Genomic DNA, 15,512 nt, shown 5'->3' with positions numbered 1-15,512 from the left:
CTGGGAAGCGAAGAGCGGTCCTCGCAGCCCTGCTCGGAGCTGATCGGGTCCTGCTGACTCCCGGCCGGGCCCGCCGCTCCGCACGGCGGCACTAGGGGGAGGCAGAAGCCGCGCTTCGTGCGGCTCCAAGCACCCTTCAGAAGGCACAGAGCTGTCGGAGCGCGCTGCCCGCTGCTCTCGGTCTGATCGAGGTGTTACCAACCTCTACACACGGCTGCAAGCCGCCGGCATTGGCCCTCCCGCTGCCGGTCTGCTCGATCCATCGGGGGAAACTGACGCACGGAGCGGGGTGGGAGCTTTGCTCCCTGACACAGTACAGCACCGAGCCATCCCTGGGGGACCCAGGGCCTGCAGCCCTCTCCCCATATTGAGAATACTCACAGGGCTGTGCCTGCCCCTTTAGCACCCAGGTGCATGCAGTTAGCTTGGGTGCAGGTGCAGCCCATCCTGCAATTTAGTCCCAAGGGCTCTAAGAATTCTGTGTGGTGGTACTGGGGATCTCCGTGCAGGACAGAGGCAGTGTGTGGGGGCTCTCAGAAGTGGCAGGCTGGGGTCACAGTGGGCTGCCTCCCCGGATGCAGGGGTGCTGTCAGGTTAAGCCCCTCACTGCATCGGAAGCATCCTGTGGAAATCCTGTAAGTAGCCCTGCTGTTTTAATGAGTGCTTCCTCTATGGGATTTGTCTGGGAGAGCGGCTGGGGGATGTGGGGTGAGAGGGCTGTGTGTTGGCTGTTTCCTTGAGAGAGGTCCTCAAATGTGGCTGTAGCTGTGGGTCTGATGCAAGGCTGCTTTTCTGCAGTGCTCCTCAGTGTCTACATGCAGGCTGTGTGTTTGGGCAAAGCACCCAGTGGAATAATGGATGTGTGAGCTTAGGGGGCATCCAGGAGCTGAGTATAAATGCTGTCCAACCCTAGAGCAAAAAAGTTGCAGCCAGGTAAAGCTGCTTTGGACAAAGCAGCTCCTTCACCAGGATACAAGTGTGCCAGCCCTTCTGTATGCGTTCTGTGCTGAAGTGGAGAGGGGCTGCGTGAGGTGTGTGATGCTCACATTCTGTCAGTGGGGCGGCTCTTAGTAGGGTAACAGCTTTCTGGGCTGAGTGCTGACGTGAAGGAGACACACCAGTACTTCTGTGAGGGCTCACATGTGGGCGCTATGGGAGGCCTCTTTCTCTGAGTGTGGGGGCAAAGCCCAGGGGTGGGCTCTCAGTCAGTGCCCCGTGCTCCCTCCCTCACTGCAGGGGACAGAAGCTGCACCTGGGACCAGCAGTGTGCCGATAGCAGGAGGAAGGTTCCATCAGCAGGTTCTGCTCAGCTGCTGGGGGAGGAAGGGGAAGATGCTTGGCATGTGGCTGGCAGTCCCTAGGGCCTGGGACTTGCTTGTAGCCTTGAGTATGGGCCAGAATCCCAATTTCCCTGCTGGATGTCAGCGAACATCTGTACACAGGTGGAGCAGGGGGTGGAAATACACCTCAGTCCCTGGGCGATGCGTGGGTGCAGGGTGGGTGTCAGCCAGAGCTTTGGGGTGCAGGGAGGGCTGCATGTGGGGACACCCACACGTGATGACAGAGTGCTGTGTGTGGGGGGGTGATGGATCCCAGCAGCTGAGGGTGATAAAGCACTGCCTCAGGGAGGAGGAGGAAGAAGGGCTGTGGTGTCAGCACACTGCAGGGGGCACCTCAGGGATAGAGGTGTCTGATTCTCTCAAATGAAAAAATGAAGGAAGGGACTGCGGTGAGCTGGAGCAGGTTGAAAATGGCCAAGGAGCTGCATTTCTAATTGTTTTTACTGTGAGATGTGTTTTCTTCTAAGCCTAAACAGGTTTTTTTTTTTTTTTCTTTAAAGAAGACAGTGCATATTTTTATCCATTCACTGTTGCTTCAATCTTTCTGTTTATTTCTCAACAAATTGGGGTTGAACAGGTTGCTTTGGAAAGCAAGGAGAAACCTTTGTGAGCACTCCAAGAAAAGACATCCTGAACTCCTCTAATGGTCCAGTCAAATTGGCTTTGGTGTTAGTCAATCTATTAAGCCTTGGATTAAACACACCCCAAAATACAGCATGGCCTGGTGCGTGTGTGCTGGCTGGAGGGACGCTGGTGTAGTGAGGTCTACTAGGCCCTGTTCTGTGGGATCACTGAGTGCTGGTGCTGTTTGTCCTGTAAATCCGATTTTGTCCCTGGGCTGCTAAGGGTTTCCAGGAGGAGGAGCGCTGCCAGCCATGTTTCAGGCACAGCTGCCTTGAGGAGCAGCTCTGCGGCCGGGACACGGCTCACCCCAGGGGAAACCCTTCTGTACGAAGGTGAAGTTGAGCTTTGCAGACGATGGAGCTGTGCTCAGCTTTACGGAGCGTGACGGGCACGGCCCGGCCGTCGCTTAACCCGATCGCTCGCACCCGGCGCTGCGGGGCGGTCGGAGGTGCGGGGCGTTGCGCGCTTGCCCAGGTGTGAGCGCAGCGCCGGGCTCGGTGCGTGCCACCAGCCGGGGTGGGCAGAGGAAGGGCGCGCGCGAGCACACACCCCCTGCTTGCATAAGGGCTGGGTGTCACCAGCCGCCCTCCCAAAACGCGGCCCGGCCCGAGGAAGCGCGGGGAAGCCATGCGCTCCCTCTCGGACGCGGGGGGGGAACCGGGACGTCGCGGAGCGCTCCGGGCGAGCGGCGGGGCTCAGCTCCGGGCCGTGTCCGCCCGCGGCCGCGGAGGGGCCCGGCGGGGAGCGGGGCGCGGGGGCGGGGAGTGCGCGGGAGCCCGGCCCACCCTCCCGACGCCACTCGCCGGGAGAGGGGAGGAGGAGCGGCTGCGAGCTCGGCTCTGGGCATCTCAACCTGGCTGGCAGCGCGGCGGCAGGGAGCGCGGCACGCCGGGGGCACCGCACCGTCCGCAATTGCGCCGCACCCCGGGGCCATAGGTGCTCTTTATGGCATGTGGCTGGTAACTTTTTTCCTGCTGTACTCTTTGCGGAAAGGTACGTCCGCACGGGTTGGGCGGCGGGCTGGCGGTGGGCTCCCTCGGGCCGCGTTCGAACCCCCTCCTCCTTTTCTCCCCACTCCCACCCATCCCTCCTCGGCTGCGCGGCGCTCCGGGACTCTCGGGCTGGCCCGGAGGAGCGCACGGTGCGGGTCGGTGCCGCTCCCGTAGGCGCCGGGACCCGCGGACCGACGGGCGCAGCATCCCCGCTCCCAGTCCTGGACGGCGGCCCCGCGGCGCTACTTCGGGGAGCTCTGTGCATCTAAGCCCGCTTTTCCGGGACTACTTAGAGCGATGTTCTAATCCCATCAGGCTGGGTAAATCCAGCAACGCTTAAAAAATCACAGCCTTCCCTCTAGGAATGTTGCATTAAGTGTAACCCAGTGGTTTGATATGAATCAGATTGGGAAGGGGGGGCCGTTCGGGGGGGGGGGGGATCGTGGGAGAAGTATGTCAAGGAGAGATGCACACTTAAAGATTAGAGATTAATTTAAAGTTGGAGATTAAGTGAATGCTATCCAAATCTATGGAGGTAATACTCTAAACCAAGTCTGCTATAGATGCAATTAAAATAGAAAGCCAAGGAGCCGCATGGAGCGCGGGCAGTTAAATCGCAGGGCGTTTGTGACAACAATCAATCGATGTTACATAAAGGAATTGCCCATTTCCAGGTCCGTGGGAATTTTTAATTGTGCTTCTCTCATCAATTACCTCTCTGGACGTCTGTCGCCACATCTGCAGACTGGGGGAAGTGCCCACCTTGTGGCAGGTGGGGGTGCTTGGGGGATATGAAATGGCATTTGCCCTAATTATCTTTTTTTTTTTTTTTTTTTTTTTTTTTGACATTTGAGAGCAGGAGTGGAGGGGGAAATTTAGGAAATGAAAGAGAAATGAGGGGAGCGGAGCTGCCTCCTTCCATGAGACTTCTCCTGCTGTCTGTTAAATTGCACATCTATCTCAGTGCTAACCCGATGAAAAATATTTACTGAGGCTTAATAGGACGTCCTGTCCGGTTGCCTGGTGATCAATTATTCCATCAATTATTAATTATGGAATAGCTGCTTTATTAGAACCGGGCTGAAACTGCGTTTGGGAGCTTTAACCAAAATTGCTTTTGTTTCGGATCTGCTGCGCTGAATGTGCCAGCGCCTGCTTTGCTTACATTTGCATTTCTAACCGTGCTACAAGGGGAAAAAAACAGAAACAAATCAGCATTGAGGACCCCACCATTCCCTGCCCCCAGCAGCCAAAATAACGAGCTGCAAAGCCAATAAACCCCGTGCCTGTTTGCAGCCCCAGCTTCTTGGAAGAAGGATCTCACCCCACAGAGCTATCTCTTCTGAGAAGTGCAAATTAAAAGCCTCCATTAGCACAACTCCTCGTGGCCTCATTTTCTCTTTATTTTTTTGGGGAGAGGAGGGGGAATAAAACATATCTTCAGTGCTGAGCAGCCTTGGTGATGGAAAGTGTTAAAGTGAAACGGTTCCAAAGAGAGGACAGCAATACAATGGGAAGTTTCATTATAATAATGGGATAAAAAAAAAATGAATTGCTTAATGCACGATAAACCTTTCAGGCACTTAATATTTCTGGGCACCGGAGCACAGCCTTTTAATACATTCCCACTGTAGAGCAAGAGCTCAAGTAGGGGCGGAAAGCAAATGAACGTTTGATCCAGGGGGCTGCTGGAGTTGAGGGGTGGCTGTGGCTTCTTTCTGCCCTGCTTTAGAACAAACGGAGGTGGGGAGCCCCCAGGAAGGACAGAAGGAGCTCTGTGGTGTGAGCTGTGCGCTGAGGAGCAGAGGCTTTGAGCTGGAAGATCATCTCTTGCTGGGTCTGTCCTGGTTTATTTTGGCACTAGATTTGCACTATGCTCCGGTGTTGGGTACGGTGGACTCTGCAGCCTGCGTTTATTTTTATTTATATTTATTTTTATTTTCCCTTCCCCATCTTGGCCCTCCCCCAGCGTGGCATGGCGCTCGTTTGTCTCTGAAATGAAACATGGAAGCCTCATTAAATGCACGGAGGAGAAGGCTGCGGCGCTGAGCCCTCGCCATGCCCGGCGTTTGTTAGCCTGCGGATAGCCAACATTTCCCTGCACTGGGAGCCACGGTGGCAACCTGCCCAGAGCCCTTACCTGCACCTGGCGTAGGGTTAGGGCTGCTCTCGCTTTTGGATGAGAAATTGATATGGGTAACCCTATATTTCTTGGTGTTTGTTCTCTGGAGGAGCAGAGGCTGCGGGTGCCAGGGCCGTGCTGCCCAGCAGTGCATAGGGTGCCTTTCTGCTGCAGCACTTCTGCCCATCTGGTCCGGAGTGGAGTGGTGAGGAGCACTGTCCTCGTTTGAAGCAGCTGACGGAGCGAGGATAAAACTGGAAGCGTCTCTTTGTGGCAGGAATCCTTCTGACATGGCAGCGTGTGAGTTCTGAGCTGTGCCTTGGATCGCATGAAGTCATCTCACACCCAGACAAGCAGGCTGCTAACGAGTGTGGCTTCCTAGGAGGGCATGAAGGAGGAAGGGGTTTGTTTGTCGCAGTAGATACAAAGAGTGCTGTAATGAGAAGCTATGCAGTGGCTGCCTTGGGTCCAGAGTGTTTCTTGTCTTTGAAATCTCAGCTACAGCCAGCTATGTATTTGTATGTTATAATGTCATCAATTTCTCTTTCCCTGCTTGTAGATGGTTAAGAAACAAACCCAACCGTGTACCATCTGCATCTTGCCATCATCACCTGCTAGCAGAGCTGTACCAAATATTTTGGAAATCCGTTTCCTGACTGCTCATAGCAGCTGCCTCTTGGAAGGGGCCGTTGGGTTTCATTTCTGTGGGAGGGAAGGGAGCAAGTGCAGCTTAAAGGGAAAGGGACAAGGTGAGCGAGCTGCCTTCCTCTGGCTTGCTTTATGGACAAACTCCCTCATCTCACACCTGTCGACTGTGGGGCAGAAATCTGTGCTTAAAGCAAGTGTGCCAGCTGAGGTTTGGAAGTGAGGGGCTGCTGGCTCTGCAGGAAGGCCAGCAGTAGGCATACGTGGCCTCAGTGCCTCTCTGTCCATTGGACCTGACCCATGTGCCTGGGGGCACATTGCTGCAGCCTGTCTTAGTCACGTTGCTGATGTCCCCTTGGGTCTTGGGTGTTCTTGGAGAAGCAAGGGTGGGCTGTTAGAGGGCAGAGAGAGGTTCTGCCTGTGCTTCCTGAGCTCGTTCCTACCTCCTGGAGGAGGTTGGGATGCTGTAGAGAGGTGATGCAGGGCTGGGGAATGCCCGTCTCCATGCCAGCCTCCAGGGATGGGGAGGTGACAATGACACTGTAGTGTGAAGAAGCAGGAGGTGACCATTTGTACGTTGCAGGGGCTGGGCAAATGAGTGGGAGTGCTGCTCCTTCCAGGCAAGGGTTACAACCTGCGCCTGGGTGCTGCTGTAATAGCTGGAGGTGGTTCAGGTCTTAATTTCCATGCAGATGCATTAAGGAGCAGGCAGCAGCACTCTGAGCAGGATGCACTCCCATAGGGGGTTGGAAGCTGGGTTCTACTCCTAAGGAAGTAGGATGTTCCCTCCTAAGGGTGTTCCCTCCTAAGGAAGGTGGCTGTGTGCTCTGGGGTTGCCCTTGGGGCTGCGCTTGGTGTTTGGGGGCACCGCTCTGTGGGGATGGCTGTTTGGCTGAGGTCAGGGCTTTAAGATGGCTTAGGAAACTGCTGCTTTGGGGAGACCTTCTGCATAGGGGAGCTGTGCTGCCGGGGGGGCTGTGCACCTCCTGTGCACTGCTGCAGGTGCTGGGGCGCTTGGAGAAGCCCTGCTATGTGCATCTGACCCCATGTCTCACCATTCCTCTCCCTTCTGTGATGCTCAGAGATGTCAGTTCTTGCTCTGAGGACTCTCCCTTTGTTAGCAGAAGGATGGTTAGTGCTCTGATGGTGATGGAAGCTCCTTCCAAGCAGAGCCAAAGACTGCTCCACGGAGGGGTAGCATGGGATGGGTCTGTCCCACCTCCTGGCAGCAGGGAGGCAAGGTCAGGCCATGCCACCTACCTCAACTCCCACCCACTTCACTTTCTCCTTGAACAGGGCAGGTGTCAAATGCCCTTAATGAGGATAATAAATGAGTGGCAAGGCAGTGATTAGCCTGCTGTTCCTGGCAGAGCCTGTCACAGCTGGTGGCTGGGCAGCCCCCATGGCTCATCCAGCTCGTCTGCTTGCCTGGTGGTGATCCTGGGAGGCACCTGGAGCTCTGAGCCCGAGGGGGAGCCTTGGGAATATGCTGCTGGTGGGGTGCAGTGGGTTTGCAGTTCAGCAGCTGTCTGCTCCATGGTGCTGCAAACCCTTTGCATGGCAGCAACGCACCTGGTTGTGGCAAATAGCCCTAAACCCACTTCATGTGACAGGAGCAGCTCTTCCCTGTGAGGTCTGGAGGCGAGGAAGCATTGCCTCGCTGGGCTGCCATCGGGGAGGTGCTGGCATTTCTGCGTGTTGCTTCCATGCAGGACTCACACCTACACCTCAGCTGTCTCCTCCCAGAGCACGTGGCTGCTGACAGACCCTGGGGTCGATTTATGGCTGCTCTGCCTCAGCCACTCGTTAGAGTAAATGAATGCATCTCGTACGGCACGTGGCTCTGCAATGCTGAGAGTGGCTGCGCTTCCAGAGGGAGTCGAGTTTGGAAAGTCCAGCCATCGAGGCTGGTAAATATTCCTATGGGATGATAGCAAAATGACTTTCTGCTTCCAGCTCAGTGAGAGATATTAATATTTCAATAACTCTAGGTTGTAATTTACTACAATTTAAGAAGATTGCACCTTGATGACTTCAAATACGTGCCTCTCAGAGTGAGCCAGGCAGTGTCCGGCTGCGTGCAGGGCTTTGTGCAGCTCTGGAACCAGCAGTCTGGTGCTGTGCCTGCTTCACTGCACTTCCCCCGGCGAAACGCTTCCATGTGGGCTCCTCTGTAGCTGCCTCTTCTCCAGCTCGCGTGAATTAATGCCCTCAATATTTAGGTTAGGGTCAGCACATCTGACCAGATGTGAGCAGTGATTTCTGGTTTAAAAATATTGCGGCGCTATTTCTAAGTTTTTAATCTCCCTCGGTGATTTGGAGACAGTTTTATGAAACATGGAATTAGAATGGTGCTCAATGCTAAATGGTAAAGGAGATTATCTGGATTTAACTCTATGCGTCTGTCACATAACTATTGCCAATCCCATAACTTCCATTTTCTATTAAAAATCCGTTTCCCCCTTTGACCTGAAAAAGCTTCATGGGTAATCTGAATTTCTGTTTACGAGGTATTTTTCCACTCTTTGCTCCCACCCTTCACCCTTCCAGCTCTAACCCTCACCAGACAGGAGGATGCTTCCCCATAGGGTTGTGGCTGCACTCCCACTGCTGCTGGGCAGGGTGTAGGGTGGGTAACATCCTGCCCTGGTGCATGTCACTGGTTGGGGTGCAGTGACAGTGCTGGATCTTGCTGGCTGCCAGTCCCTTTGGTTGCTCTGTGATGCAGCTCTGTAGGTGCAGCACTTCGGAACGGGTTGATGGTTGGAGGTCTTTTCCAACCTTTGTGATTCTACAGCTGCAGTTGGCCTTGGTGTGAGACTATAGGGCTCTGAGTAGGCAAAGGAGGAAACTTGACCATTTTATGTGTTTTAGATGATGGTTCAGTGCAGAGCAAGATGTGGGTGCTCACACTGGGATCATAGGAACCCGGACACGGCTCTGCACAGGAAGGTTTTGAGGTGCTTTGGGCTTTCCTTTGTTGACCTGGCTGAGAATGAGTGGAGCATGATGTGGGCACAGATGTGGATCTTGGTGTGTTTTCCCCACCCTGTTCCTGTTCTCTTCTCCCCAAGTGAAGGAATTGGGGTCAGGGAGGTCCCCAGCGGCTCGCTGGAGCCAGCAGCATGGCACGCTCTGTGCTGGCTCTGCAGCACCACGAGTGGTGCTCCCAGGCAGAGCTATTAATACAGCGCCGAGGGCTGCTTGCTATATCTGTGTCCTTCTGCCCACGCAGAAAAATGTGGCTAAAAAAAGAAAAACGGAACTGAGTGACTGGGGGCTGCCTCGTCCTTATTTGTAGGCAGCTTTGCTCACTGTGGTGGTAAAGGGGAGCTCGTGGTCCTGGAGTGGCAAGGGGGGTGCTGGGTGGAGAGGTCTCCTTTGCTTTTCTGCAGTGATCACGGTGTGCTGGGTGGCTCTGGGCAGTGTGAGCTGTGCTTTGGTGCAAGCTCAGGGCCACCAGTGCATGCACAGCCCCCATCACCGGGTAGTGGTGTATCTGTGCAGAGCCTGCACTGCACATCTGAGGCTGCACGTCTGGCTGAGGAGCACCCATGCGTGGGGGCATCTGGTTGTGGTGAGATGTTCGTAGTTCCTGAGCTGTGCTTCCAGCCCCTGCCCTGATGTTCTCTCTGTGCTCCATGGCTGGGTTCGGGGTGATCACACTGCTGAGGAGCATTGCCATCCGCACTGACCCTCAGACTCTGCTTCCTCTGCAGCTCACACTGAAGATGTTGGAACCAGCCTCTACTTTGTGAACGACTCCATCCAGCAAGTCACCTTCTCCAGCACAGTGGGGGTGGTGATCCCCTGCCCGGCCGCAGGGTCACCTAGCGCCGTCCTTCGGTGGTATTTGGCCACAGGTGACGACATCTACGATGTGCCCCACATCCGGCATGTCCATGCCAATGGGACTTTGCAGCTCTACCCCTTCTCGCCATCAGCCTTCAATAGCTTTATCCACGACAACGACTACTTCTGCACGGCGGAGAACTCGGCTGGCAAAATCAGGAGCCCGAATATCCGTGTTAAAGCAGGTAGGATCTCCCTGGGGCTTGGTGCTTGGATGCGGTGACGGCTTTTCTCGGGTCTCCTGGCCTGCCCACCAGGTGTGGGGTGGTGACAGCACGCTGCTGTGCTCGGAGGAAAGCTGAGCATGGGCTGTGCTGCCCTGCTGCGAGGGCACCGATCAATGCTGCACAGCCGGAGCGCAGGGGTTGGATGAACGGGAGGCAGCTGCCAATATGTCTGTGAGCTGTGTCCTGCCTGAGCTCAGAGCAAGCTGTGTGATGCAAGTCTGCTGCTGGCACGGGGAGGGCTGTGCAGTGATGGGCAGGGGCACGGCGTGTGGTTTGGGTGCAGCGATGGTGCGGCTGCATCCTTGCACCTCCCTTAAGCAGCGTAAACCATCGTGTGCAGGAGGACCTGGGGCACATCCATCTGCAGCTCAGAGCCCCACCGTGTCCCACAGCCCCTCTCAGACTGCTCTGTTCCCACTGGAGCATCCAGTCTAAGCACGCCAAGGCTTATTAAGCAAAGAAAAAAGGAGGAATATGGCAAAGAGCTGCTTCCAAAAGCCGTTATGGTAAATTATTGACCAGGCTGAGGAGGGCTAATAGCCCAGGAATGGCTTCATTATGTAACCTATTAAAAATGGGGCTAGCAGAGGGAACATGACAGAAGTGACTACAGGGTTTTTTTATTTTAATACCTTGTACTGCAGAGTAAATGGGTATTAACCCCCCTCCTGGAGTGAATTATTTACCAACATTAGCAGGTTACCTATAAACCACAGCTTAGTGGAGGAGGGATGGCAGCAGGTAGGGGTGCAGTAAACGTGGCTGTGCTGCATGGAGCTGACCCATCCTTGTGCCAGGGCTCTGTGAGCTCCCTTGCTGCCCAGGGCCCACATCTGTCCTATTAGCAGGTGCAATCAGTGGGCAGCATGCAGTGGGGCGATGAGCAGGGCCACCAGGATGGCCTCAGCAGTGCTAGCTCCAAGCACTTTGGCTCTGGAACACTTGAAATTGGTTGAAACCTTTGTGTCCCCTTGGCTATCTTGTGTTCTCTGCTTTGTGGTGGCCATGCAGCATGAAAAGCCAATGACGGCTGTATAAAGAAAGCAAGTAAGACCCAATTAAAAATATGAGGAATTGGGAAAACTCTCAAAATATTTAGCAAAGCTAGTAGTGAGCATAGTGAGTAAATCTCTGTGGCCAATGGAAAACTGTAAACATGCTGGTCTTGATTTTAAACTGCCTTTGTGGGAACAAGCAGGTTGGCACAGCAGGGGCTGTGGGGTTGGGGTGCTGGGAGCAGAGCCCAGCTGGGTGCCCCCATGCTCTCTGCTGGCCTTCAAAGCCTGTGAACAAGCCCCTGCTCCATGTGATTCAGGAGGCTTTGGCTGATTACGCTGCTGCAGTGCTGGTGTTCCTTTCTGTGCGGGTTTCTTCCATTCACCCCATTAATAGCAGGGAGTTGGGGGGGGCAGCGGTGCAGCTGGGGCCTGTCCTTCAGCTGGCTGCTTACCTGTGGCTGCTACCTCCCCTGCTACTGTCCAGGTGAGGTGTCACCCAGTAGCACCCAGCAATGTACCCATTCTGCTCCTGATCTCTAGCAGCAGTGCAAGGTGCCCTGACAGCCAGCAAGGTGGGGGGGGTTGTTTTTTTTTTGGGGGGGGAGATGAAGGATTAAAGCAAAACTAAGATGGGTTTCCATCCGGTGCTGTCATGCCACCAACCATCTGCCCCCCTCTGCAGTTTTCAGGGAGCCGTACACCGTCCGGGTGGAGGACCAAAGGTCGATGCGTGGAAACGTGGCTGTCTTCAAGTGCCTCATCCCCTCCTCAGTGCAGGAATATGTTAGTGTTGTGTCCTGGGAAAAAGACACCGTTTCTATCATCCCAGGTAAGAGAGACAGCTGCTTGGGAAGCGCCGTGTTCCTTGGAATACCTGACCTGCTTGCTCTTGTTGGGCTGGCTCTTGTGGAGGATGGCTTTTGGTGCTGCCAAAGCCAAGGCTTTTATTGGGGACTATCCTGTGGCTTCACACCGGAGAGGCCTGGTGGTGTGAGCAGATGTGCTGTGTTGTTGTCTCTGGTGATGGTAATGCTCTGTGCATTGCTGAGCTCGTGGCTCCTGTCCCGGTGTCTGCTGCCTGCCTGAGCCATCTCACCCCCATGGCTGCGTGGCACCTTGCACTGGGTCAGCAGGAGATGTCCCGTGCTATCCCCATCCTGACCTGCAGCTGGTTGGTTTCCCTGGTTTTCGAATGGCACAGAGTCAGTTTTCCAGTTTCTTGACTTGAAAATGGCATTGTGCATCTCTTTCTTCTCATGGCACCTGGCAGCCACGTGGCCACCCTGGCAGGATGTGCTCCCACCGGTGTGACACAGGAGGACAGCAGCACCCAACCTTTTGCAGGGACCCTTGGGCAGTTCCCCATGGCTTTTGATACCCCATGAAAGCAGGGAGGCTCTGAAAGCAGGGTCCTGCTCCAGCAGGTCCCCTGGGTGGGATTCAACCTCCCAGGCCTGGTGTGGGCAAACAGGGGATGCTGCTGAATGTGTTGTGCTGGGTCCTGCCAGGCTGTCACAGGCTCAGGAGCAGCACAGGGCTGTGGCAGGTGCTGTGTGGGGCCACCAGTGTCCCTGTGTGCCGGGGTGACCTCCTGGCTTCCTCCCTGGCTATATTGATGGCTGTGCTGGCTGCCCGGCGCAGCGTGGGTGAGCTGGTAGTAAAGTAATCAATGCTTCTTTCCCCAGGGGATCCAGAAAGAATTAAAGGATTTTGCCTAAAGTGAGCACTCGGTGCTTGATATTTGCTCACAGGTCAATAAGTCCCGCTGCTCCCCCAGGGCCACGTAGGCTATGCTGTGCCCAGGGGCTGCCACCAGCGGGGGGACGGATGAAGGGACATCCCAGTGCCAGCTGCTGACCGTGCATGGGAGGGATTTGCTCTAATCCGCCTTGCGGGGCTGTTTCCTAAGGAGCTTAGGAGCAGAGTGCTTCACCTGGAAGGGGATGAGCAGCCTTCCAGAGGGCTGTGGTGGCATCTCTGGGTGCAGACCAGCTGCTGGCTCAATGCTCCCCTATGGCTGGAATGGGGATGGACGTTGGGAGGCAGCACTCCTTCCACTGTTGGGGCTTTGTAGGGTCTGTGAGGTGACACCTGGGAGCTGTGCAGGAGCATCAAGGGCACATATCTCCACTGACCCCTGTGCCAATCCTGGTGCTGGCACCAAGCCCACGCCGGGCTGTGGAGCTGGGGCGAGGAGCCAGCTCCCTGCCGTGATCAGGGCTCCAGCCCAGTGCCCCTCCTCCCCAGCACTGACCCACTTCTGACAGTCTCAGGATGAAATATTGCATGAGACTCCTCTCTCCGTGGTCTTCCCCGGGCAGAAGCTGGGAAGGACACTGCTCATTGATGGGCAGCTGCTCTCTGTCTGCAGCAGCCTTGTGCCTGGAAAGGGAGATTTCTGTTTAGCAAACAGTCTTCTTGAATACAAACCTGTGTAAGCATCTTTCTGGTGTTTCAGGAGGTTTTGCAGCATCGTGGAAATGCCTTCAGCAGCAGTTGTTGCTCAGGAGGAGCACTGTTCCCTGATGGGCTAGCTTGGTGCATAGTGGCTTCTGGTGCTGCTCTTCTGCTTTGGGTGCTCCCAGTGGTGCTGGAGACCCTGGGGATGGCAGGGTGCTCTGATGGATTTGTGCTGTGCAGTGGAGTTGCAGGAGCAGAGCAGTGTCTGTGCTCTGTGTGAGCAACAGCAGTGCATTGCCCATCCAAGCACCCATGCACACACATGATCTCAGCCAGGCCTGCTCCCAAGCTCACTGCTGCAGTGGATTTTTTTTTTTTTTTTTTTTAAATATGATGATTTAATTAGAGTGGAACAATTTTAACATTCTAAAGCAATAATTACCCTAAAGACAGAACATACAAATTGTGTTACAGTGCGGAGTCAACACAAGCGTGTTTTGCTGTTGGATTACAAATATAGTATCTGCCTGGAGCTGATTTTTTATTGCTCTTGCTAGAACTGGTGCTGGCTTTGCTGTTACCAAACCGTGGTCTCCCCTTGGAATGGGGGCAGTAATTCCTGCTCATGCCCATCGTCTCCTGCTGCTGTGCCCTGTGCTCTCTGTGCTCCTTTAGTGCTGCTCCCAGCGGTGCAGTGCTGCTTTCTGAGCGCTCTGCCTGACTTCTCTCCTCCAGTTCCTCCATGTGTGCCTTCTCAGGAGCTCCTACTGGGTTAATTTTGGGTGAGATCTTGGAACAATGGTGGAGCAGTGCCTCGTGTCTGTGTCGCGCTGCTGCAGGAGGGACTTTGGTGCTGACTCGCGTGGTTTGGTTCACTTGGCAACGCTGTAACTTACCCTGAAATCAAAGATAAATTCTTTATGGAAGGTTATCCTGCACATAAATCATCATTAGTGCAGCTCATTTTTGTTTAATGCCTACCTAACGGTGCCGTAGTCTAAAAATGTGTGTTTAGTGAAGTCAAGGGTTGCAGAGAAATTATAGGGTTTTCAAAAAGCCATTTGCTTTGCTGGTGCTCGCGTCCAAATCAATCTTGCTGTTCGTTCTCAGCCTGGTAGCACACGTGCAGCAGCACTCTCAGTGCTCTGGCGTGGAACGTGGGCTCGTGCTTATTCAGATAAAGCAGCAGCGCTCGCGGATCTGGGGGCTGCGTGCAAGATTTGCGCTTCACACCGAGGCTGTGATTTCAAACTCTGTTGCTATTGATGAATCTTGATGTATCCTTGGGGGTGGGGTGGGAGGAGGACCGGGGAGGATGCAGCTGAGCAGCTTCCGCGTGCCTCTCCCTTCCCTGGAGGGAAACGGGGAGAAGCTGCTGCCCTAAGCGGAGCGAACGGCTCTATTAAAGCGCCGGGTAACGCGAGGTCTGGCAGCACGCGGGCTGGATTTGTCAGAGGAACTGTTGCATCCGTGACCGGAGCTGCCTCGGCGTCACCGTGCTCCAGTTGTTGTGACACAGAAATGGAAATGCGCGGCGCTGGCGCGTCCTCTCTGCAGGTGTTGCCTGATGGGAAGGGATTTCAGCAGGGCTGGGCGTGCAGCCGTCCTGGGGGCTGTGCGGTGACGCAGGCAGTGAGCTGAAGATGCTGGAATGGGTTGGTGAGGAGCAGTCAGCCCTTCTGCAGCAGAGAGCTCCCTGCTGTGCTTGGTGACTTTTCCAAAACCTCGCTTCCAAACGAGGCACGTGTGTATGTTGGGTGGCCATGAAGTCCTTCCTCTGGAAGCCAACACGCAGAGTTCTGTGCCAGAACCACGGAAAGAAATGATCTGTTCTGCAAAGTTTGAACGGTTTTCTGTGAACATTTTTGTTTGGAATGTAGGAAACATCTTTTAAGGTCTTTTTCAATCCACGCCGTTCTGTGATTCTATGGAGCACCTATGCTGATCTGGTGGTGCTGGCTCAGATATGAGCTTAAATCAAGTATCCTTTGCCATGCTGTGCCCAAGTCTATGGATGGGATTCTCGAGCTCATCTCACAGACCTTTCAGTGATGCAGAGAATAAAATAGTAGCAGCTTTCGGGTGATTAAATGCATCCATCTGCCCCAAAGATGTAAGCTCTGCTCTGCTGTACCTGGCAGCATCTGCCACACACTGCATTTCTCTCTAAAATATTGGAGTGCAGCTATGCACAAATCCCGCTTTACTCTGTCTCCAAGCACAGTGAGCCCAGAGGCACAGCGTGGGGCTGCCAGCAGTTCAGCCCAATGGTGTGCATGGGTGCGATGCTCTGCGTGCTGTGGGATGGGGCA

At 54.7% G+C, this 15,512-nt stretch overlaps 1 protein-coding gene across 2 annotated transcripts in view; it reads left to right on the top strand.

Annotated features, from left to right (window-relative positions):
• The first annotated feature begins 599 nt into the window (after positions 1-599).
• Positions 600-15,512, top strand: part of DSCAML1 (DS cell adhesion molecule like 1) — an 81,383-nt gene continuing 66,470 nt past the window's right edge. Inside the window, exons 1-3 of one of the 2 annotated variants that reach the window (XM_042882464.1) lie at positions 600-635; positions 9,443-9,760; positions 11,483-11,629. In XM_042882464.1, coding sequence (XP_042738398.1) covers positions 11,527-11,629 — 103 coding nt within the window. In that variant the 5' untranslated portion in view covers positions 600-635; positions 9,443-9,760; positions 11,483-11,526. Of the gene's footprint in view, positions 636-9,442; positions 9,761-11,482; positions 11,630-15,512 lie in introns of those variants that run through there. The other variant, XM_042882465.1, reaches the window with a different exon arrangement.

The sequence above is a fragment of the Lagopus leucura genome, unplaced genomic scaffold, assembly GCF_019238085.1.
Source record: "Lagopus leucura isolate 7727_CA_CO unplaced genomic scaffold, USGS_WTPT01 Super-Scaffold_100034, whole genome shotgun sequence".
In the NCBI taxonomy this organism is placed as follows: Eukaryota; Metazoa; Chordata; class Aves; order Galliformes; family Phasianidae; genus Lagopus; species Lagopus leucura.
This window is presented reverse-complemented; position numbering and strand designations above follow the sequence as displayed.